At 36.1% G+C, this 26,959-nt stretch overlaps 1 protein-coding gene across 2 annotated transcripts in view; it reads right to left on the minus strand.

Moving 5' to 3' along the window:
• Positions 1 to 1,426: 1,426 nt before the first annotated feature.
• Positions 1,427 to 26,959, minus strand: part of LOC117295061 (neuronal acetylcholine receptor subunit beta-2-like) — a 44,757-nt gene continuing 19,224 nt past the window's right edge. Inside the window, exons 3-9 of one of the 2 annotated variants that reach the window (XM_033777634.1) lie at positions 18,793 to 18,837; positions 16,312 to 16,421; positions 11,146 to 11,345; positions 10,006 to 10,038; positions 5,235 to 5,356; positions 3,309 to 3,516; positions 1,427 to 2,989 (exon numbers count right to left, since the gene is read on the minus strand). In XM_033777634.1, coding sequence (XP_033633525.1) covers positions 2,430 to 2,989; positions 3,309 to 3,516; positions 5,235 to 5,356; positions 10,006 to 10,038; positions 11,146 to 11,345; positions 16,312 to 16,421; positions 18,793 to 18,837 — 1,278 coding nt within the window. In that variant the 3' untranslated portion in view covers positions 1,427 to 2,429. The remainder of the gene's footprint in view (positions 2,990 to 3,308; positions 3,517 to 5,234; positions 5,357 to 10,005; positions 10,039 to 11,145; positions 11,346 to 16,311; positions 16,422 to 18,792; positions 18,838 to 26,959) is intronic. The other variant, XM_033777635.1, reaches the window with a different exon arrangement.

The following is a 26,959-nucleotide window of genomic DNA, read 5'->3' on the forward strand; positions in this document are numbered from 1 at the left end:
AACTTATTACATGTTCCACGTTTTGAAACTATTCAAACAAGTTTACTTTATGTATTCTTAGCTGAGATAATATCGAGGTTAAAAACAAACCCTAAACATAAGGATATAAAAGGATAGGTCCTGATGTGAGAGGAAGTAGAATTAGTAATTAAAATCGAACACTTGCCAATTATTATTATTCGTAATGTTATAATATTCATACTATAAACAAATTACAATCAGTAAATGAAAGTTTCCTTAACAGACCTAAAAGTTACACCATCAAATGTTGCGCTCCATGTCAAAGCAAAGGCAGTTCGTGCCAAAACTCATTAATTTTGATTTCTTGCAAAGGCAGTCATCGGTGAGTGCACAAATATCGTGTGGGGCGCTGTTTTCGAACAAATGGCCATTTTGGTAAGCACTTCTCAACTTTGAATGCAAGAAACATCACATCATATTGAAATCAAGGCTGTGATGTTCCAAGGTCGGACCTCACAAAGAGATAAGATTGCGTCTTAACTCAGACTATTCCTATCTCTTAGCATTACCTATAGGACTAGTCATAAGTTAGGAAGAGTTTTGTGAAACCGACCCCAGGTGACTGTTTTCGTCTTCATTTCACTTTCCCTTAAATCCATTCTTTAGTTGTGGGGCGTCACATTTGATAAAACTAATTGCCAAATTAAATAAATAGACATAGAATCCAATACTTTATTTACAATGAGTTTGTTATTTATCTTTTGGCAAAACTTTCCCATTAATTGAAAGCCCATTAACAATTTGTTAGAACAGTCCATTCAACCTTTGATATATTTATAAAAACACCAATAAAAATTCACCCTTTAATAAGTAAGAAAGCTTGAAATTAATAATACAACACGTCAAAGAGGGCGCCCTCGTTATACCAATGAAACACACCCATCACAACTTTCAAAATGATATAGTAATATTATTGTACGTTATTTATTTATTTATACAAGCATAAAAGCACTGGACTCATCAAGGCGTCATAGAGCTGCAGCTTTTTAATTAAAATATGCAAAAGTTAACATAAATGGGCCAGCCCTGTAAAACACTATGCTCATGCAAAATAAGTAATCAAACGCTTTATTTTATCACAATCTTAAAAAGCAAATGAAACAAAGTAGTGGTAAGTTGAAACAAGTAAATAATCCCATAAATTCGTTGAGTTAATATTTGTATCCTAAACTAGTATAACGTATACTGGTTATAATACCTTTTATCTACTTTCGCGTTTATGCTTATACTTCATGTCGCATAATCATCAAATAATGTGGAAGTTTTAATAACTTGTATACTTGATATCTGTTTGTGTCTGTGTTCGAAGTGAGGGAAGGGTTTTGGTGGGTTAGATTCAATCTAAATAACCCAAATAGCAGATGTATCATCGCTATGGCCACACCCTGTTTTCTGATTTGAGCGACGAGGTGTCTGTATAATATTGTTGCGGGAACATCATGTAGCGATAATGTCTAATAGCCGGTCATCATCGTTATGACAACACCCTGTTTGGTGATTTATGAGTCAAAGCATGAAATAAGAGCGACGATGTATCTGTTGTAGTACAGTTTGCGGTAATATGATGTAATCTGGTTTTGAAAAGAACCGTAGGTTTCAAACATAAGTCTTGTCTGTTCTTATTTCACCACGTTTGCAAACCCTCAATAACGAAGTTTCGTATAATACTACCGTTCCGAGGAAAATAAACTGGTCTTTCTACCTACAGTCATGCTACTCATTTTACATAAACTTTAGGCTAAACTGTACTTCTACGCCCTTATAATTACTGGAACTGACGTTTTTTTACAACCGCAAATTTATTAATTTTTTGCTTATTTTTTTTATTATACCTTTTTTAGAAAGAGGAAAAAGTCTTTGTACAATATACATGTGTTTTGAGTGTAGTGAACAATACATCATTGGGCATATTGCATGATCATCGCGTGTGCAGTTGGTTCCAGATGTGTTAATAAATCACTGTACGCTTAGTGCACAGTTTGAATTGAAAAGTCTTTAGACTTTTGTATTCTTTGTTTTAATGAATAAATAGATATACAAAAACGCCACAACGAGTCAAAATAGTTGCTTTTATAAAAAGCCGAATAATGACGCGAAACTATTTACCAATATCCTTAAAATCGAAATGACAGGATCTTCAATAATCCATCTATCCGTGTCGTATTCGTGACGTATCCATAATTGTCTTTCTGCCGTGCCAGGAAAACTGTAGAAGTGCAGTAGTTTTTACTCCCCAGAAATCGAAATCTAAACGATAATTCTTCTGTCATAAATAAGAAAGTTGTCTTGAAAAGTTCGAAGTTTGAACTGACTGTATAGCATTTTATACGTGTAGCTATCTGTACGTCACCGGAGCCCGTATTGAAAGTATTGGTCACTTTGACGTGAAGTCCATGATAATCAAAATGTTAGACCTGCACAAAAAACACGAGGAAGGTTGTGGCTGATCCAATCAAGCACATAAGAAAGAAGAACCTGTCCAAGACAATGGCGACCCTCTTCCACTCTGTCTGCACCCGTCTCGAATTCACCTCCACCTCGATGCTGAATGTAATCTTTTGCATCTCCCGTAGCAACGCAAGATAGAGGGCGCGATTCCTATGCAGAGAGTCCTTGTTATCACCTGAATCATTTTGTCTGTTTTGTTCCGATTCGTCGCCTTTGTTTTCCACGTTACATCCATTCGATACCACTCTTGATCTGGAAGAGTTACCGGTCACCTCAGCCATTAGGCTCTTTGTCTCCCATGATTTGAGCTCCTGTGCGAGCCTGTCTCCGATGGTTGGACGTCGTTTGGAGCGACTGCTCTCTGATGGTAGCAGTACACGACCGATACCATTCAGTATGTACTTCTTGATCCATGGTGGAACAGGTTTGCAGTCAGGGCCTCGGTGGTGCATATTGAGGACTGTTACAGACATCCCGATTGAGATTGAGATCAGCACCATCGTGCAGGCAAAGTACTGACCTGAAAAAAGCAACACCAAGAAAATACTTGACTTGTATGTTCGTCAGTTACGTTTGAAGCTTTGCATGGTGTGAAGTGTAGGAACAAGTTAAGTATACATATTAGTTAACTTGCGAGTACGACCATGAAATAAATCTCCTTTCAAGGAAGTGTTGACTTTGAAAAGAGCCGGTTTGGTGTCGTATAGTATACTCCGCTCGTCTTAAGGAGAAAGCTTGTTCGTCATAGAACGACACTTTTCATGCTTCAAGTTTTACCATCATTTTCCTTTAATGTGAACGAGAGAGAACAATGATATGATGTTGATACACAATCTCACCTATAACGGGAACTGTACTCGTGGGTGGCATAGTCTCCGCCACCAGCAGCAGGAAGACGGTGAGTGACAGTAACACCGTTACACCAAGACTAACTTTCTCTCCAGACTCTGGAGGTAGGAAGAACGTCAACAGCGACACCAACGACAAGAACATGCAAGGGATCAGCAGATTGAAGAGATAGTAGAGTGGGCGCCTCTGAAATAAAACCTACAAGAAATAAACATGGTTAGTAAAAGTCTAGCGAAGTCTCGTGCGATATACGGGACCTTGGATGACCTGGTATTGACTATTTGTAATGATGTGGAGGAAACAATGTGCTGTGCGAGATTTGTACATCATTACTATTATCAGACTTTCCAAGTAGTTCTCTTTTGTGAAATAAAGTAATTTGTCCGAAAAAGTCAATACCTACAAAACATTAATAGTAATACATATCTTTGTAAATGATCGTGTCGTTTCCATAATTATACAAGCACTGTCATTTCTTCTACATAACGACACAATACTCTGCCCATACATTCATTTTGTTTCCCATTTGATGCAGATGCAAACAAGAACCGACATTCTTAACATCATCATGTCCGCTGGCTTAAACTTTAGACTGATTAAACAGTTCATTTCATTGGTGTCACTTATTGTTTGTCATGGCTTACAAATGTCAAAAGGTATCCGGCAAGCCTGTTGGTCTATACTGCTGGTGTCTTTGGGGAGTTATTGCCCCGGAGAACCCAAAAGAAAACGTGATTGTCCGTATCAACTTGGACGCATTGCTTCTTCAACATAAAAACGATCAGTGAATTATCTTTCTATTTCAATCCTTTGGGAGTGGTTATCATTACATCCAAAGCAAGGACGTATACCATAAGACATACCCCAGGCTATGGAAACAAACAGCAGCGTTTAAAAGTTAAATTTAACTTGAGGACAGAAACTGAGTATCAGGTAGTCCGCTGTGTATGAGCGATTTTATTTGAAAGACTTGATTTCATTTGGAAGACTTGAAGCAGGAGGTCTGAACCCATTGTGCCTTTAGTGGTAAACGTGACTTGTATCCGATCATACAAAACCTACTATGGAAGTCTGCATCACGTAGGGCATATACAGTGTAATTATTAGTCATCTCTCTTGTATTTTTAATGGCCATTTCTTCTTCCTTCACCTGAAGTCAACTGACAAATTCATAATTGGCTTTTGACTTAATACCAAATAGAAATTAAGTAGCGGTGCACAGAATTAAAGAATGGCGATAAGCGTGAGTTTGTTTTCTCTATACAGATCTCCGGGTAGTTAGTATTCACTGTGACCCAGCTGTTCGTGTTTTGCTATTCCCTAAACACATCTAATATATCGTCATAATGCAAATCTACCTGTCGTTGGGTCCTTAAATGTATTGGAGGCATTTTTAAATAGAGGTAACTGTTGGCCCGTTTAGCCTAAATAATTCAGAGCGTCTCGGAACGACTTATTTACACTTAGTTTGACTTAGTTAAACGAGCTGCATTACCTTACGCTTGAATTCAACTACACATGCATAGACCATTTAGACTAATAAAGAACAAACTAGGTCCCACCTTCGGCGGTTTTTGCTGAGCGAATGTTGAGGGAGCTACAATTGTGATCCTGGAAGGTTGTAATTTCACACTTGATATACTCTCGCTATAAACCTATCAACTTGGTTTTTGAGCTGGGTTGCCGATGGCGTTCGAATAGTAAACAAACAACTCTGATTGGCATATATTTTTAATTTTCACACACACCAACACACACCATAATCAATATAAGGCAAAAATTGCTAAAATCATGGTCAATCTGCTTTTAGGACACTAACCCGATTCGACAAACTTAAAATAGAACCAGAATGTTGAAGATTCATCGTGACTTTAACTCGTAACAAGTTGATACCCAACCTTAGTCAGTGTACCCACCTCGTACACAACGTCAGTGTATTGTTTACCAGGGTCGTCTGGGTACTCCATTTTGTTACTGTGCACTGTGACCTCGATCATATCCCACTGGCCATCGCTATTGAAAACAGTTTCATCGCCTCCTGATAAACAATGGTAAAAATAGTAGACATTTTAAAGTTAGCATCTGTACACGTGACTTTCATGATAACTTCAACAATCTTGTCTTTTATGTTAGAGTTTTAATGTTTTAGTTTTTAAATGGGTTATATTATAAAAGGTTGTTAGCTTCCGAAGCCGTCTTTCCATTCAAATTCTATCATCCGTAAGTCATGCCCCCATCGTTTTCTCTGTAATACAAAACGTGTTCAATGCATCAACTGATGGTTATCTGTAAAATGGCAATACAAAAACTGTTGATCATGTTGAAACCGAATAAATTTTCGAAATGAAAGTTTTTTTGTTTTTTTTAACGTTTAATTTATATTAAAACAATTGTGGTTTAACTGAGATTAAAGGTAAGGGTGCCATGCCATGCCTGGGTTAGGGTTTATTTTGATTTACTATTGGAAAGGGGTTATGCTGAAAAGCGACACATTGTGAAGAAATAAAGCCACTCTTTTGGGGGAAGGGTACATTCTCAAAGCTATGAGGTTTACATGCATTTATCCTAAGTATTAGGCAGACTTCATTGCAGTACCTACGACTAGTGTAACAATAACCAAATCGTTCTAAATACAATGTAGCATCTACGAGTACAATTCTACTGATCAAATATTGAAGGTTTTTGTTTCGTCAAGGAATTTGTCGAGCTGCGTGATAGAGTTTGGCTGCCAACGAAAATAAAAGAAATAAATTACAATATGCTTTTTAATTTCTTTCTTAAGAATATATTATAATCACTAATGTCTCACATGGGAGCAAATAGTGTGAATCAAGGAGAGACAGTCACCTATGGGAAACGTGTACTTCATTTTGAACACGAGCTGTTCAGAGATGAATCTACAAGAATGTCTAAGATTCCACTAATAAATACCACAATGATCAGTTTGTACTTGTTTATGCCTCTGAAGAAGGTCCGGTTTAGAATATAAACAAATACATAATTGAAAATATTGGCACAAATACGGAGAATTGGATCACACACATTGTAAATAAGAGATTAATCCGATGGTGTGACGTCACACACCGATTTTCATTATACATAGTTTACTAATTGAAAGTCTTAAATTGAATCAAGAAACATGAAAAGGTGAACCTCATCTTAAATATATAAGAGTATACATGGAATTGTTATAAATGAAAGCTGCAGCTGATAATATGAAATCATGACTTGATCATCAGATTGATAGCTGAACGCAATGTGGATTCTAAGAGTGATGGGTAATCAAACATTTTACACTTCAAACAACTGCAAATACTACGCACTGTATGAGGGTGCATTCAGACACGGTACTAAAGTTGGTTTAACTCATGGTTCAACTCGATTGAGTTCATAAAACGAGAACAAATGTTACACCCCGCATCCAACAATAAATACAGCAATTTTTTTACTATATATTTAACAAAACTAGCGTTGTGTGAAACTGATTGTTTTTATATTTAAAGGAAAAAATGTCATATAAGATTTGTGCTTGTATCTTAAAAATCCAATAAATTGGCATTTTGGAATTAATATGAATTTTGTTTCAATCTATGTCAGCAAGCATTGTATACTTCAACAACATGAAAACCAAAAAACCCAAAACGTTTCTCTCTTAATTCAATTGTATTCATGAATGTGACAAATGTTAAGCAAAATCAGCCAAACACTTGTCACTGAATGCTAAGTTATTGTGTTATTAACATAAATTTCAATTGACAGAATATCCAGAGGAATGCCTTGCGGGGTATCCGTGTAAATGCGTGCTGACAACGTAAATTGAAACACTTTGCCCCTCAGAAAACAATTTTGTTTTCAAACGAGGGCGAAGCATAATGAAATTGTGTGTAACATGTAACTGAAATGATAACTAAAAACGCAACCCCCTCCCGAGCAAACACCTGTGGGCTTTTAATGAAGATTTCATATCTAACGATCGGGGGCTCCGGATTAACTAGTGTATCGAGTGAGACATAATAGAAAGCCAGACGTAATTCCAGGTTTATTTTGTGCACCATTTTGATAATCGCAGATTGCCTGAAGCTAATCTTTTGTGCTACAAGAACGATATGCTTAGGTAAATTGACATTCAATTTTAACAACTGAGTTTCATTAGTATGGCATTGCCTAAAGGCATTGCGTTGAACTGGTACATCAATGAGTGTTTGCACAAAATAGTCACATGCCTTGTCACTATTTCACTTCGGCTGAATTCACTCCCGATCTCGTTGGCTATTAAAATAGGTGTCTTTTCTTAAGAATTGTGAATTTAAACTTTCAATGCTGCAATAACGCAGACTGAATTACAATAAAATTAAAACAAATTTATTTTGGATGACGGGTTGCTTGTTTTAAAATTTTATTCTTTGCTTACCGTTAGAGGTACCAAGTTAACATCACTGAATCCGGCTTATAAACGCATGTGTGTTTTTACCTTTTTGTTCAGATTTCATGGAAATACAATTCCCAACAATTATTTGATAGTAAGCTGTGCTTAATTGGAATATAGTGAGAGTATGAAACCTAGTCATTGAAACTATTTGATAACCAGCTGAGTCGAATCTGATACATATGGATGGTTTCAGGCAAAGATTGGAATGGATGTTGATGAAGTAGGTCTAGGCATTCTTAGAATTGAGTAGGCTGATTCTAAGCTGTCAAGCTTCATTTCTACAAGCTGTGTGTTGTATCCTCTTTCATGGTCAGATGGATTAATACAACCCAGGCTTAGTTAACATTCCAAAACTCTAATTTTTTGCTTCATTGGGTTAAGAAAATAAAACAAATAATTATTATCCCATATGCCTAAAAAATACCAGAACCAAAAGAAAAACAAAGTAAAAGAAATGAATGAATGCAAAACCATTACCAAGCAACTATTGAATTTAGTTGTTAGTTTTTATCAATCTGCATCAAACATTCGACTTAAGGAAACAACATGCTTCATTGTTAATACCATGGACACATTGCTTTAACATTGTTGAAATTTAACCAACATGTAAAAGTCAAACCATTTATTTAATTAATGCAATAATCGCTAGTGAAGTTATTTGTCTCTATCAAATAACTGTTATATTATTTTGATTTGTTGAATATATATATATTTTATTATTATGGTTAATATTATTATTTGTTTTCCCTTAGGGGACACGGTGTTTTCTATTCGTGGTTTAAAGGCAGTGGACAATATTGGTAATTACTCAAAATAATTATTAGCTTAAAACCTTACTTGGTAACGAGTAATGGGTAGAAGTTGATAGTAAAAAACATTGTGAGAACGGCTCCCTCTGAAGTAACGTAGTTTTCGAGAAAGAAGTCTTTTTCCGAGACTTTGATTTCGCGAGCTCAGAATTAGAAGTTGAGGTCTCGAAATCAAGCATCTGAAAGCACACAACTCCGTGTCACAAGGGTGTGTTTTCTTTCAGTATTATCACGCAACTTCCGACGACCGAATGAGCTCAAATTTTCACAGGTTTGTTATTTTACACCAAGTGATAAGACTGGTCTTTGACGATTACAAAAAGCGTCCAAGTGTCTTTAAATCAGAGTCTCTCATTTTATGATAATCAGAATCTGGCGTCAACGTTCTCCCTTACTATACTTAGCATGCAGCGGAGGAGCACATATTTAATGCTTTTAAAGTTCTACAACCACACAACAAAGTGCTTGCAGCTCAGCATTTGAATCGAAGCTTATTTTGGGTATTATAATTTCAATTATTTATGAAAAAACACAAATAAAAGGGTAAAATAAATAATTCTCAAGCCGGCAGTTTATTAACTAGTTTATCGTTAATGCGCAGCAAGGATGGGAAAGGGTATGTTTTATAGATGTTCGATGGACTAATAAATTGTACCTTTACTAAGTTCAACTTGCTAATGAATGAGTTATGGATGTCTAATGGATGGATAACATATGTTTTAGGTTGTATCATAAATCTTGTACAAGTAATATGCAGCTACAAGAAAGATGTTGCAGTATGTTGCTGCTTTAATGTCTCGTAAATTTAGGCTATGTTTCAGCTACAATGTATGGTGGCAAATATGAAAATAAATAGTGTTGGGGATAAATTTATAAAAATAATGTAATAGAAAAACAATCTATAATGGTTTAACAATGAAACACCAGCATTCGTGACTAAAAATCTGAAAAAGAGAAGGGCTGAGTTCAAAATTGAAATATAACAAATATAAACTGGATTATGATAAGTATTCAGTTGAAATGTTAGTAATAACTCTAAAACCAAGACAAGAACCGATATAGATAATCAATGTACTTTTAATGACTGAATGCAATTTGGTTGTTTGAAAGCAAACAAAAACCCCAAATCTACCGATTAATAACTTTACTTAGAATGGAAAAACCATTAAAATCAATGAATTTTAAAGTCGTGAAAGCCAGTGATTACAAAACGAAAATGCTATAACGATGGACAAAGAACCAAAGCATGTAGGAAAATGAAGAATAAGTTGGCAAAGATGTATTTTGGATTCGGGGAGAATGGGAATAGGGAATGGCAAGCAGCGGTGGGTTATATGAGCAGGATTGGAGTAATGCTTAAAGGCGTTCTGGACAACAGAACAAGAAAGTGGGAGATAAAGCGACTGGCAATTGGAATGGTAAAATCTGTGTTATGATATAGGGCCTTACCGCCTTCAGATGTAGTGGTGTGGTCATCTTTATCTGAATGGGCGAACCGACATAATATTACACATTACTTCAATAGTGTTGCCTTTAAAGTAAACATACTCAAGTAAGCAATCAGTTGATCAGGAAATTGTGGTTCTCAAAAAAAAATAATGATCCGCGTGTATTGCCATGTTTCATTTCATGTTTGAATTGTAAGAAGAAAAGAACATCCGAAGCACTTTTCTTTTGAAATGTTTTTGATAACTGTTAAAACACAAAATAAGAGGGACAAAACATCAAACAGATCAGAAAGACCACCAGGTCACGTGTGAGGTGACGTCATCGAATAAGGATCTCGCAAGACACAAACATGTACTGACTATACACTTGGGATCTTCTTAGTTGAAACGTGCAGCGTAACACTACGGGGTAATAAAGTAAGTAAACTCAACAGCTATTTCATTTTCCCTTAACAAAAATAGCAACTATTTATAGTGCAATGTTTGCAGGCACGTGCATTGAGTGCAGACAAACTAAGGGTATTTTAAGCGCCACGGTGGATCCATTAGGAACAAAATACAGTTTGGCCATTATTGTCACTTACTTTGCATATTCAGAAGCATGATTAATATGTACATAAATTATGCAAATAAAGGCAGTTCCTGCGAAACACCGTATTCGATCCCGCTCCTCATTGTTTGAAGATAAGTCTTTTGAATGTCAACCTCTGACCTTCGTTTGTTATCAAGGTCCAATTTGATAATAACTTTGAATTCAAAACAGTTCGCTCCCGATATTCAATCTCTGCAGTGACGTCATTGCAAAAGATTGATTGAAAACCTAAAGTTGAAGTACCATGTATGGTACTACCCTACATCAAGTATTCATAGTAACGTAATAAATGATTAATGATTATTGCAAATAATTGTTTGTAATAGCATGGTGGGAGTACGAGGCCTTGCGGTTATAGATGAAAGGCAGACACCTCATAGAACTTGTAATGTTAAAAGAAATTGGGGTAATGTGTCTACATATGGATGACCATGCATTACCTAAACATTGCTACTATCCATGTTCATGCGATATTCGAATTATTCCCTTAATTAATGTCTCTTATAAATGAACGTCTTAGTGGGGATAATACGAAAGTGTTCCTCTTACCAGCCCCAACGACGACAACTTCTGTTGCATCATGCTGCCACAAACCAAACTTGAGTGTACACGTTTGCTTATCAAAGGGAAATGTGGTGATGTCAATTTTACAGTAGGTAGTGAAGATTTGGGGGCAACCCCAATTGATAGACCCGTCGTAACTGATGACTGCTGTCTGACCCTTCAGAAAATTGGCGTATTTGTCGGCACTGCGAAGAAAAACAAGAAGAGGATTATTAATATTTCAAAATTATTAGATACTCTGTCTTGATTTTAGTAAACCAATATGTATAACTATTTTCTTAAGCTGCGCCACGCATCTGAGATCTTGTCTTTGTACCACACACATTCAAGTATCTTCTCAAAACTTATCTTATGTCGCAGAGTTTCAAGGACTAATTGTGTTGTGTCTGTTTTCTTTCGTTTCATTTTTCGGCTTTACTACGCCTTGAACACCCAGTCTTTATTATTATTATTATTATTTCATTTTATCACAGCATGCAAAAGAAAGATCTCATTTTCCTTTGTGCCGGTAACTCCTCGAGTCGGGCTACGTCCCGTAACCTTAGATCTCAAGGGTCTTTCTCAGGATCCTCGCTATTATTATTATTATTATTATTATTATCATTATTATTATTATTATTATTTATTAGTTATAATCAATTTTAAGACATTGCTCATGATTGTCGAGTGGTTGCCTATAGATTCCTAACTGAAGTGAGACTCCCTGATTGACTACAGCCAAGCGAAATACAAGAATTTCATGTTCTGTGTCTCTGAGGATAGCAGCGGGCCACCCATTGCCGCCCTTAACAAGCCCTCAGCTGCCTCTCGAGTCTTGAGAAACCTACGCCAGTCGATGATTTCATCGACAGCATCTCATATCAGTTTAAATATTAACTTGGCGTTTGAGCGTACTTGTCCACGTAGTAGGATCAATTATCATAATCTGAGTGGCAATCAAATCCTCTGGATTCACCTGCAGACATTGCTTGATATAGTTCAACTACAGGTGCTAGATGAACAAAGATATCCCTATAATAACACGCTTCATATCAGAGCTAGATATATTCGGCTAGACGCAGAACCGTTTGAATGAGCCGCACTGATTATTTATAACTACATAGTTCCTCACACTCTTCTACCTTTCTGTATTCCAATTTGACGCTGTTCTTGTTAGGGTCAAAGAATTACTAAACCCATATACAAACAAGTCATTAATAAAGTAATTCAAGCAGTACTTAGGTACCACTAGAGTCGAGTAATGCGGTAATTCATAACAATTCCTCGGCGTCTATTTAGAATCCACAGAGCCAACGAATCGGAATTCAAGCTTCCAATAATCGCATGACAGACATCCAGACACTAATGGTAAAAAACACTCCCTACCGGAACCCAACATCCCTAATAACAATCATCGTGACGTGGGACTCTGCGTCACAGGAACCAGCCTATATGGGTCAACAATGCCTCGCTTTGAATTATACACCGCTCTTTTACAAGTGTGTTCATGCAAGTTCAATGAGAGACTTCCTGACTGCTGTAAGAGTAAGTCATTGCAAAAGAACAAATACTTCCAAACTGTTAAAAAAAAATGGAGTATTGATTAAACATCAGATGTTGATATCTGCCCAGGTGTATGTCCTTAATGAAATTCTTATCTCTGATTCAACTTGCCGTAGTGTCATTGATTAAAGTAACTGTGTACATCACCAAGGTGGTGCCTGTCGCAGAAATGGCACCAATAGTATAAAGGATTTCACATAAATGCAAAATGTACAAGTATAAACCTTAACATTAGTCATAAGTAATTGAACATACACAGAGTAAATTGTTGATCAATATTTGCTGATATGGATGATGTTCTATACATTAGCAATCATTTTGATCAAACAATGTTCATTCATTCATTGGAATAATCACACACACTATCGGCATTCTGGTTCCTGCCGTATATTATTTGACATTAATCTATGAATAATGCATTCTTGAAACGCAGTAATTGCATTCTGGCTACTATTGACAATTGCTGCAATGTAATTGTACCTGAGTGGCAATCACAGACGAGACAGGTACCCAATTAAGCAGAAATCCTCAAGAAATCTGACGTCAACGTCATTATGAAGATTCCGGTATGGAGGTGTTTTGCTCATAACAGAAGCAAATGGATCAAATAACATACCTAATTAGCGTCTGAATTCATTAGCACGTTGTTTTGCTCATAACCAATCTTATAATTTCTTAAAGAATGTTTTAATTACTCTTTTATCACAGTCATTTAATTTGTTTTATTGCTCATTTCAAGTATAACCTTGTTCTCATGTGTTGATACAAATGAGAAGAAGGTTGAAATGAGAACAACTAATTAAAACGAATTGACGTTATTAAAGACACTGGACACTATTGGTAACTGTCAAAGACCAGCCTTCTCACTTGTTGTATCTCAACAAAATACTTATCCTGTGAAAATTGAGAGTTGCGACATAACTATTAAAGAAAAACACCCTTGTCACACGAAGTTGTGTGCTTTCAGATGCTTGATTTCGAGATCTCATATTCAAAATCTGAAGTCTCGAAATAAAATTCGTCGAATATTACTTCTTTCTCGAAAACTAAGTCACTTCGTTTCTCACAATGTTTTATACCATCAACCTCTCCCCATTACTCGTTACCAAGTGAGGTTTTATGCTAATAATTATTTTGAGTAATTACCAATATAGTGTCCACTGCCTTTCAAATGTTGTCTTTCTCATTTTGGTATTAGTTTATTAGTAGCATCTGTTCCTGGACTGTAAGAGGAGAACATATGCGTGCCTACATTTGTACCTTTTAACGGTTAGCATAGAAACTTTAGACTAGTCTAGAAATGCATTTGACCGTTACATGACTGTAATATTCCATTCTTCCTAAAACTGATACCCCGTCAATAGCACGCAACTTGTTCATACTATAGCAGTTTGTCCCAATCACAACTGATAGATCCAAAAATGTTTTATAGACATATTTCAGCAGATCACTTCCTGATCTGAAATTGTCCCCGTGGGCCAAATAATAATTCCCATCCCTGAATTATGTTTTAATCTTAGCTACTTGTACCTGAGAACAAAACATTGATTCCGGTTTACAGATATATTATTTTCTCCACAGGCGGTAGATAACTGTAATACACTTCCTGTATAATACGTGTAGGTTAATTATAAAACGAATTAATCAAAAAGCGATTGGTTTGTCTGATAACCATTTCATACAGGAACGATAGTTTCAAAAAAGTGTTCGAAAGATCAGAACACAAAGCAACCTGATATTCTAAAAGAACAGTTAGTCGAACGAGGCAGTGAGGCATACAATTTATACCTTTCGGTATCATGTCTGGAATGGTTTTGGGGAATCAAAATACGAAGTATTAAGATGAATCCTAAAATCAACAATGAATTATTAATGTAAGTACAACAAAAAATTGTTAGGATTGCTAGACCGACAAATTTCAGAAATGAGTTAAGGTAATTGGCACCGTAAAAGCAAGTCCATTTATATTGGAGATCGGCAATCGGCGTATCTCTGGGGAGAGTGTGCATGCACTTTATTATCATTTTCTGGCGGCAGATACTACCCTTGCAATAAAAACATAAATCGCTTCAAAATCATCACGATTATTGAAAATTTCATCGGCGGCGTTATCTCTAACTCCCGGTTTTCACCTACAGCAAAAACAACAGTGAACTGATAATAACATATGAGGACAATGACTCGTACATGAATAAAATTAGTACACTTTACACCAACATCAAGTTGTCACTCCAGAGTGTCTTATAATGGTTGACGCAACTGTCAAGATACCCTGTATATTAGTAAAGATCAAACGCATGCTAATATTTCACTTTTATCGACTTTCACATCTTTGTTAAGGGTGGAACTCTTACAAAAGGTTAATGGTACAAGAGTTACCTGTAGTTGATTTTACTCGTGTGAACATATTTTAATGGAAATACGACAAGCTCAAAGCAATTAAAATTCAGCTTGCACTTAGTGCCTACCTCATTGCCTACCGAGACTGCATTTCGGTTAAGACAGTACAGTCATATAGATTGTATAAATCTGTTTGGAGCGTTTTATGACTGTTGAATTTGGCTCAATGTTTATACGTCAATAACTAATTCTTAAAATGTTTGTTTGTGTGTTACCAAGCTAACGTTTGATAAAAATACTGTTAGCTTAAATGGTCCAAGACACTTTAAAATGAGACTTTATAAATAAAACCATAATATCAGCATTCTAATGACGCATAAGTTGCCGTATCTGAAAAGAGGAGCCCACGTACTTGTTTTACTGAAACACAACGCCGGTATATAGAGCTGAACTCTCCAGTGGTATATTGTTTACTATAATGATATTTCCATTTGCATTGGAGTATGAATGCCTATAGACTCACATAAAACTAGTATCCTTCTATTCTGTCTCTATATTCTAAACGTGACCAACATCTGATGATCAGATATTGACAAGCACGAAGCAAGTTACAGCCTTCGGACTCTAAAGTATGTCCCACCGAAGTGTTAACTTCAAGGAGCTCTGAGCTCTGCTCATTTAAGTGTCACTACCTCGACAACAACCTCATGGGGAAACAACAACTTTATGAAGAACATAAAGGAACTAGAGAAATGTAACACCTCGACTAATACAGTCATACTTTTAAAACTAAGTCCAATGCGATCAAACTGACTATAGATCACGTTCAGAGATACGGTATAAAAGGTTTTCTCGGTCAATTTCGGCAAATGAACAGCCAATTTAACCATAAAGCTATTATATTTTGCGCGAAATCGAATGCTACTACAAATGGTAATTCGATTTCGTTCTATGATTAGCCAAATGAAATGTTGGGCCATCCGATTTAACAAACAATAATTCAATTTAGCAATTCATCAAATCAGCATTCAAATTCGCAGATGCTTCTTAAGGCGTGTGTGTCACGAAAAAGAATGGAGATACGCTAAATTGAACAGAGTGCTAAAGGAATTTGACTCGACTCAAAACGAAATTGAATGGCCGAATTTTGAATTTGAAACGCTGTAACAACTGGAGAGGTAAAACAGCGTTAAATCGAACGCACGAACATTTTTATTGCCCCTTTGCCGAGTTTGACCGAGAAAACCTGTATAATAAAAGCGTTTATACTTATTATAAAGCGTGACGTCGGGCATCCATATCGTCTCAGAAGGAACTTTGATGTTCTTAAGGTTGTTATAATCCTTAGGGTCCCAGGTAAGATACTCATCTTGCCACTTCTGCAGAAACAAAAGAGCAATTCAAATGACAGACTTGTTGAATTAGTGTGTTGAAATACCGATTATGGAATGCACAACATAATGTGTTAAACAATTAATAATTCAATTTAAAATAGAAATGACAGATATACTAGAATCTGTGTTGTCATTATTTCGTTCTGGTTAAGGATGTAGTCGTTCTTTTTGCCATTTGTTTTCACAATGTTGTTGACAATATCACAGTAACAACATAAGTGTACGACATTGTTGAGTGTAGGTAGAAATCATTTGAATCCTGACTTCATCTATTGTTAAAATAAAATGAGTATAATTTTTTTTTTCATTTCTTTTTTAAAGCCACAGTAAATATTTGACATGTGGGTTTGTGATTCACTTATAGAATACTAGCATATAGGCCTACTAGAATACTAGCATATAGGCCTACTAGAATACTAGCATATAGGCCTACTAGAATACTAGCATATAGGCCTACTAGAATACTAGCATATAGGCCTACTAGAATACTAGCATATAGGCCTACTTTAAAGTACTGCGACATTTTCTACGGTTCCGAGAAAAGTGCAAAAGTTCATCGAGCCAATGTCGTTTTGACTTGGCGCATTGGATGACAATAATGGTTTAGCCAACTGTGGGCTTCGTGTTATTAACAGGCTTTGAATACCAGACTGTAAGATGAAAATGTGACTCCTTCATGCCTCATTGACGGGCACCTTTCATGAAACTTCAGGAGAACATTTGTAATACTGTTACTTTATTTGAGTATCAAACGATAACAAACACCATGACGATTCATAAGCTGTATCAAATTTGTCATCGCTATTGGTCCCTGTTAGGCTAATGATTACCGCAAAGAGAGTTAAACGTGTTAACATTATGCATTTTCGTTATTAATTTTGAAAGAAAAGTATTTCCCAAGGTGACTTGCATTTGTACATTTAAAAAAAAAAAGAAGATTTTTATTAACATCTATAAATTATGTTGAAGTTCAATTATTACCCATTAACCGTAATTTTGTTTATTTAACCGCTTTTAGATAGCAATCCCTTAAATATACACGTGAGAGAAAACAATGTTCCCTTGTGTTTGAAACGCGGGTATCTTAAATTTGATAAATTAACACTTAATGTTATTTCCAACAGTTTAATTATAGTATGTTTTTGAAAAGCAGTTGAGTAGGCTACGCCTATGTTAGTCTCTTGCTCCACTTATGACGCGTGCGTTCATCGAGACTTTGAAAGGAGCGCCAAAGGCTTAACGACCGATGTATAATGCTTTGAAACTTGGTAATCAGTGCCATCGGTAGTCCGCAGACAATGTTGAAACAGCTGCATGGTTATAAAGACGGCAGGTCACTAGACGGCTGTTACCTGGTTGATTTGTTGTTAGCTTGTATCTCTCTCATGCTAACTGGAATCTCTTTTTGAGCATCTCCAGACGGCTGTTATATGTACGATTTGATGCTAGTGCCTCTGTCTGCCCGAGAACTGTAGTCTCAACTTGTTACTTTATATCCCAACAGGTGAAATCAATATGTTTTCTTCTTAAGAGAGAGATTGCTTTTGACTGTTTAAAGTAACAGAGAAAAATTACTCAGGTGGGAGCCAATCGAAGAAGGGGGGCAACGATGTCAAATAACCGACTGAAAACCGTATATTTTTGGAAGCAATTACACCTGAAAGCGAGCTCGGGTTTCAAGATAATTTTCCAAATGTTTTGCAATCGTATTCGATGAAGCATCTTTGAGAAATGACGAGAAAAACTTAATAAATATTGAGCGAAGACCATCATCTGTCGTCGGGTTCTTAAACCCCTTTGAGCAAAATACTCCTGCACAACAATTATCTGTATATAACTTAAAGATTAACGAACTCCTTCAACCTGGTTGAATCTAGCCCCTTTTCATCATGAATCGAAGACTGAGGGGGCAGGTGTTGCCCACTAGGCCCACTCTGTTCCCCACCAAGCCCTAAATGGGTAAGGTAGAGAACCTTTCAGCATAGGGGATAATGGTGCTGAATCTTGGCTCGCATAATGCTGACATGATTATTATCGCATGGAAATAAACCTGAACCAAATCTGATGGTTTATTGACGTTTGCCCTTATACTGCCCATCTGGTCATATTTCAGGCAAGTGTTGAAGTTTCTAAACAAGTTTAACATGTCACATTATAATAAATCTTTAAAATAATAAAGAGTAACATTTCCTGGAAGGAGTATTTTAACCCACCGCTTTCAGCTAATATTTGTTCCTCATGTCTAGATTAAACACGGCTATGTAATTGATGTTGGTGTCAGAATGATGGAACAAATCAACAGTATGTTTGTTCTCTTGATTTGTATATACTTAACAGAACATCACATGAAGCTTACCAAAGTCAGCCATACATTTGTCTTCAATGTCTGTTTCCGCTCATCCTGAAAAACAAAATCACAAATGATTAATTATAGAAACAGGTGAGACAATTCCCTCGATGTATCAGATGTCATCTCTAACAGAGATATGCGTCAGTTCGACATATAATAAATATATTTATTCTGTTTCAATTCTGTTCCCAAGTTACTCTCGTTAATTATGAATGAGGTTACTAAACCCACGTATGTATCTTAATGAATTCGCCATTTGGGACAATCCTATAGGGACTACACGGGTTCACCTTTAATACGTGATATAAATAAACAGTGTTGAACATGAAAGTCTAACATTCAACTGGAATACAACGTGGGTATGGAAAGGTTATGGTTGGGGGTGATGTTCACTTGTCAAACCGACACCAGACCTGGAAATACTTATAATTGATAATCACTTTAAAGGGTCTATGTAACTTTTGTAGGACAAAAAACACAATGTCTACAGATTTACACTAAACTTACACAGTTTGAAGATAATGATAGTAGAAAGCTTCCATGAAAATATTACGTGCTTAGGTGCTGTAGTTTTGGGGAAATGAGTAAAACAATGTCATGAAAATAATTTTCGTCTTATGAGACGAAAATTATTTTAATCATCTACAAACATATTTTCATGACATTGTTTTACTCATTTCTCAAAAATTACAGCACCTCAGTAAGTAATATTTGAAGGGAAGCTTTCTACTATCATTATCTTCAAACCCTGTAAGTTTAATGTTCATGGACATTTTGAAAAAGTACCCACAAATCCTTTAAATTTGAAAAGCATTCAAGGCACTAATCAGGTATCTCGTCGTCACATTAGTCCTTCAATCAGTCCTTCTAGAGAAACATTATTCAGGTTGTACCCAAATTAACGAACCGTTTACGACTGGATATTGTCGGATATAATGATTTGACACTTATTAATAATATTTAATTTCGTATTCCTATGCACAGCATATCAAGGTTGATGTGCAGAAGTCTACAATCTGATGTGTTATTATTGAATATGAAATATTTTGGATCATCACAAAAATATAGCTAGCTATTAAATTCTGGACACAACTGGGCATGTAATTTTCATACACAACAAAAACAAAATTGGACCCGAAAACTTTGTTAAAGCAAACCAGAACTGCACCAATTAATAACATGTAAAGTGAGAATGGGTGTAAAATGCAATTTGTTTTTTGTCACTCCGCCCACATATTGTTAACGTTATACTAGATGTTTGACATTTCGCCCCCTTTTGCATAAACATATGTAATTAACGTAGCTCCCAATCCCAGGAGGGTGTCACATTACGTGTAAGGAATTTGATTGTTCATATATGAATATATGGATTATCAACAAAATCCAGATCAAATATTTTGAAATTTTCTCTGAAATAAGACAAACCTATGGAATATTTTGCGAGAGAGGAAGTTATTTTATTTTATTCTTTTCTTCTATTTAAAGAAGACTTACATCAATTCGGAGATGCTGGATTTATGTCCTTGTTACCCACTGTAATACGCAAATATTATACTACGTGATATATTCGTTTTGCATGAATTAATGCCGTAAATTGCTTCATGACACCTGACTTAAATGTATTCGTATTCAGAACTGTATATCCTCCCCATGAGTTACTGAGTCTTTAACGGCATAAAGTCTGCCATTAAACACACTATTCAGACAGATTGCTCATCTTGGAATGTTAGAAATTCAAACCGAGCCATTGTTTGTGTCTCCTTGTTTTATATTCTGACAACAAATTGTATGGTGATGAGATATATACGTACAAACAAAATGAAAGGTTAAAGACAATGGACACTATTGGTAATTGTCAAAGACCAGTCTTCTCGCTTGGTGTATCTCAACATATGCATCAAATAACAAACATGTGAAGATATGACCTCAATCGGTTGTCGAAGTTGCGAGATAATAATGAAAGAAGAAAAACCCCACTGTCACACGACGTTGTGTGCTTTCCGTATGCTTGATTTCGAGACCTCAAACTCTAAATCTGAGGTCTCTAAATCAAATTGAAAACTACGTCACTTCAGAGGGAGCCATTTCTCACAATGTTTTATAATATTCACCTCTCCACATTACTCGTGACCAAGTATGCTTTTTAGGCTAGTAATTGTTTTTAGTAGTTACCAATAGTGTCCACTGCCTTTAAATTGTGCATGATACCATGCTGCGGAACATAGAGAAGAAGAATCTACCCAGACTCATGATTGCAATAACCCCTTTGATTTGCAGCAATAAATATACGTTGGGGGGCATATATGCATTAATGCGACAACTTAACAAAGATATCTTGTGGCTGTAAACGAACTACATATGTAGAACCCTGGGGAACCGTTTTCGTTTCTTTGGATGACATAAAAATAACTTAATCATAATCATATCCCTTTTTGCAGTTACACGTCTCATACTTGGCCTTACTATAAAAAACACAATCTTAAACTTACAATACCACAGCAACTGATTGGCAAAGCTAAAGAGTGAGAAATCCAATATTAAAAACCAAGAATGAAGAGAAAAAAAATTCAATATTATGCTTGAGGAGGGTAATGAAGGTTGATTCCTCCGGAATATAATGTGAGCTGTCCAGCCATACCCACAGGTCATTAACAGATGTTCAAAAACGCGGAAATATTCATCTCCGGGTGTGTGTGCTCTTACAGTGTGCAGCATCTTTGGATTGTGTATGTTTAGCACTTGATCTGTAATGAAAAATTGATGATACCTGGTGTAGATGATTGATCGCTTCATCTAGATTCACCTGTTCCTCCACCAAATACAACACCCCCCCCCCTTAACCCATTATGCATATTTAATGGAAAACAACCTGCGATGGTAATCTGCCTTAATGTCTGAGTGTGTTTGATTTCATCTCATCTTTGAGAAGAGTGACATCGAAATATATTTGGCAATCTGCGATAAAATCGAGAAATAAACCTCTCTCAAAGAAATTAAAAATGAAGGAAAAGTCGAAGCATTTTCCGTTGGGAATACTGATGCCGACCCGCTGAAAACCACTTTAGGCTCTGGGGGCTACTCGTACTATAGATTAAGCATTTTTGGACACTCATTCCATTTCTTACAGAAATACAAAATAACAACTTTTTATTGATAGTTCAATTCTTCCATTACAGAAGTTCAATTCTTCCAATGCATCAAGTCGATACTGAGAGCATTTTATAAATTGAATTATTCTATAAAGTTACAAAGAGTCTTTGCAAAGGCTGAAGATGCACGCTTCATGGAGCATCAGAACGAGGAAGTGCAGTTTAGTATTCAGACGGCATTTACAAAGAATGAAGTATTTAAGGCGAGACTAAGGTCATCTACATACTATAGCTATGTCCATGTCTTTCTGAAGGGAATGTAACATCTTCCCGGTTACATTTTAATTATTCAAATTTTCTAAATGAACGCACGGTTCTCTTCCGCGTTGCTGTTCTTTCTGTGCAATCAATCATTTAGAGACTTGCGTTATGGGTAACAATTTCATCTTTGTTGTTGACATCTGAAATTCAGCTCAGTGGAAAATTGTATTCTTAGAAATGCCAACCAAGATTGATTACCGTGCCGTGCTTCAAAATATGCAAATATGTAAAATTCCCAGCGTCCTCAATAAAGTGTCTCAACAGGAGTGGAAGTAATTAACAAACTAGTGGAGTTGAAAATGATGCAATGTCCTGGCTCAAATCTTAGTCGCCACGCACTTAACTTTCCCGTGCTGTCTTTGAACTAGAATAAATCGTCTTCAGGCAATCGGAGATGAACATTAATGCAAGTTGTATCCCAACTATACTCGTTTCGTCTTCAAGATGATTTGACTATCTTATATCCCTAAGGCGTAACGTCACAGATCAAATAACATTTTGATTTCACGAAGTAGTTCGTGTTTGTGGATACTGAATAACAATTGACAATGAATTAAAGTTTCTAGTTTTCCAAAGCTTCTACACTTGCCTATAACACACTATTAAGGCCATACGAATAATGTGTTTAAGTTTGTGTTTCCAAGAACAATAATACATGTGTTTGTTTATTTATTTATTTATTTATTTATTTATTTGTTTAAACAACTTTAGTTCAGAATGTATTGTTTTGTAAAGAGACAAATCAATAAAAGAACGTATTGTTGACGTATGCTCGTCATTCTTACTAATTCTCTAGAGTGAAATGTGATAACCGTACTTGGAATACCCAATTGCCGAAGTACGAGAGCCTGTATATTTACCCTCACGTACGTTACCCTCTTCAAGCTGTCATAGCCGAATTAGTTTACTTAAATCACTTCTGATTGCCGAGTGTTTTGACCAGCATGAAAGCCAGCTGAAGTTCTTTCTTTAATTTGTGTTCAGGAAGACGCTCTTCTCAGCCAAAGATAACAACGTATATAAAACAAGTGTCAATCGCTGTCTGGGGTGAGAGTGGTTTGTACAAGAATCTTGGGCTGTCAAGGGAGAGTGCATCAATGGAACATTCTCCTGAGACAAAGTTGACCCTGAATAAGGCCTCCAATCTGGTTTATTCCTTATCACTTCTTTCAGAAGATTTTGTGTCAAGGATTTCGATTTCTTTTTCTTCAGACACGTGTCTTTCCTTACTAATATGTGTAACCCAAACCTTTTATTCAAACAGGGTTTGACTTTGCCCCAAATCCCATCCCTCAGAAGGAACTGCCTTAAATCTAGAGTGTGACTTGATACTAAAGCCAAAATAGATGTGTTCAGGGCTTAACTCTTGTGTTTCTATTTCATTGGCAAATTTGTTTATCTCCTTTTGAAAAGGGTAGACTACATTATCTCCAGCAAACGATCAGAGCATACTGATTGAAACGTCGAGTTAATCCAACGGTTTTTTTCAGAACCACCCCAACTCATTTAGAGATAGTCATTACATGGTGTTACCGCAAACGCGTCTATATCTTATATCCACCATGTAAAGTTTCAAATCCTATTTACATTATCCCGTCTTAGAAATAACAATAAGCACTTTAAGACGCCTCACCTCGGAGTAGGTAGCGCTCTATAAGAAAAACTTGACATTACTTATATTTAAATATCTCTACCATTGTTTGCGCTATCACTTAACAAAAATCGTGTAACCCTTGGAGAAAACAAAACCTAATCTGCGATATACTAGAAGCATAAATGACTATTCCAATACCGTACTTTCTTGAGAATTCCTGGCATCTCGAAAGGTTATCAATACAGAGGATTCTTTGTCTGAGACTGTTGACCAGTATTGATAGACACTAAGCCCAGTCATGCATCGTACAGTACATCCCTGTCATGAATAAGCCTTCGTATCAGCTGCTGAAAGATCACGAACCATCTTGAGTTTCGAAACCAAAATTCTTTCTTCAGTTCCGTTTACCTTAACCGGCAGGTGATGTGAAGGGGTGATATAAAATGACTTAGGATGGGATTATGTAAATTGTCGTCTGGAGAGGACATGATCAATAGTAAAGAGGTCAATGGATCAAAGTCAAAAACTTCATTCTTAATAAAGCTCAGTTCAGGAGCTGTAAGATCTCATCTTAATTCTAATAAAGAAATATGGACAGTTGGTCGATTATAGACGATGGTTTGTTGTCTCCTTGTATTAGAGAATTGGGTGAAAGATCAATATTATATTATGAAAGTGTCAAATCAGATTTGGCGTATTTAGAGTGACCATTTCAACAATCTGTAACAACCGTTTATTTTCGTAAACATAAGAAGTTATATACAATAGATCATTAATTTCATCCAGGCATGTTTTCAAATCCTTACAATATTACTTATATCAAGGGGATAAACCAAGCAATCACTGTAGATTCAACTGTTATAACTTCCTGCCTAATTTCGCGCTTCTTCAGCCTTCAAGATGTTCAAAGAGAACCTTCTAAAGTTTAAACATTAATTAACCATTTCTCGAAAAAAACATCACGAACTGAGGTCCATTGACTCGACAAATTGAAACTAAACAGACGTAGCAATTTATCTAAAAGAAACCGGCTTGTCTCGGATGGAGGGGAAGAATACCAAACATAACCGCCTAATTAAAAATAGACAGATACTTGATGGGACAAACAATAATACTCTCTTGGACAACGTTTTATTAAGAAAGCGTGCATCAATCAGTGAGATGTTCCTAGACAGAGCAAAGGGGCTTTAGGCGTCAATTTTAGGAGGTAAACCTTGACGATTGTTGAGGTATTTAATTAGGGGCAGTGGACTTTGTCAGCGAGTGGGGCTCTGAACTAAGCCAGATTCTGATTAACTGGGCGATCCAAGTCAGCTGTGTTACATGTGACATAAGTTTCATCATGTTGTCACATTATACTGGTCCTTATTAATGAAGGTATGTTAGTCATGTTTGGTATCGTTATACGTAACCCCATCATGTTATTATTGGTGTATAACAGATGGATAAATAAACAGAACCATAGAATCCAATTAAATCTGCAGTCTGGCAATCTGCTTCCATCCTGTCTTCTTGTCAACATTTGGGAATACTTAGAAACCAAAGGTGCACTAGTCCAATAGGTCATGCCTATTTTAAATCTGACCTAATTGTGGATTTAAGAGGTAAATGTGACAATTTCAACCAAATGTTAATACAAAGAATGTTGGAGAGATGCATTTTAGATGAACATTTTGACTATTTCATAATATTTGATTCTTGTTCTTATTACTAATGCTGTATTTGTCAAAAAATGTGTTGGGTACATTTGTCTGTATATATGATGGATTGGACGCGAACAAAATAATCTGTTTTATGCAGTGTTAAGGATCTAGACTTTTAGATGATCTAAGGGGTTCGTGAATGTCCAAAATGTCGCTTAATCAGTGATCGCATTTTTCAGATTTTGTAAAGAGCAGTTTCTATAAATAATGCAAAATAAATCCAATAGACAATTTCAATTTTCAAAGTAACTTCTTCTAGATATTATTTTCACATCAAGATCAATTTGCTAATACACATTTGTAAGAGTCCGAATGACTCCGAATAGAATTGTGCACGATCGGGGTAGTTGATTGGTTGTAAAAAGAACACACATTACAAACACTAACAGTTAGTACATCGTCACACTCAAGTCTCTGTCCATCACAGCCAAAACTGATTTACTTGAAATATTGAAATAATAAACTGAAGATGAAATGTCAGTCTCTAGCCCCAATATTAGAAAGTAGTTTGGTGTTATTTAAACCTCTCGAATTGTTATGTATGAAATTGTAGGATTGTATTGAAAGCAATGGTAAGAACTTGACCAAGCCATTGCCCGATAAACGTAAGAATTTAATCCAGCGGGTTAGAAAGCTCCTCAAATGGATTGCTTTAGATCAATCAGTGTCTTCACTCACTACGTATTCATTAGTGGACAACATCTACCCTATATTCCAGCATACCTCTCGGCAGGTAAATCGGTCTGTGAAAAGTACAGACAAGCTTCACTTTTAAGGAGATTCATTTTCTATAAACATGACCGTAAATGCATCCACAGTTATACACAAGATAAACATATAGAGACAGTTTGTTAAGGTTTGTTAAGGTTTCATACAGTCATCGTATTCATCGCCAGCAGTCAGATAATAATGTACAGTGCAGATACAAAAAAAGAGGACAAAACAGCGCATTTCTGCGGCAGTATGTTGCATGTGTTTAACCGTTTTGGTCATGCCACTCAACGACGCACAATTATGTTAAAGGAACACGTGTTAAAGGAACACAATGCATATGGTTGGAAAGATGTTTTAAAAGTAGAATACACTGATCCACACAAGTTTGCCTCGAAATTGCGTGATTTTCCTTTTACTGCGCGAACTAACACGGTCGGCCATTTATGGGAGTCAAAAATTTGGCTCCCATAAATGGCCAACCGTGTTAGTCGACGAGGTTGAAGGAAAACCGTGCAATTTTGAGGCATGTTTGTGTGGATCATTGTATTCTACTTTTACAACATCTTTCTACCATATGCATTTTATAAAAAAACAGTTACAAACGCTTTTCAAAGACCAACTCGTCCGATCCAAGGCAACGTGTTCCTTTAACATCCATTTATGTCTTGAGTAGGCATATTGTTCGTTTGAATCGCTGTTCGTAGTTTGAACACGCTATACCGAATTGGAAAAAGAAAAATCCTTACTGATTC

Source organism: Asterias rubens, chromosome 9, assembly GCF_902459465.1.
Source record: "Asterias rubens chromosome 9, eAstRub1.3, whole genome shotgun sequence".
Lineage (NCBI taxonomy): Eukaryota > Metazoa > Echinodermata > Asteroidea > Forcipulatida > Asteriidae > Asterias > Asterias rubens.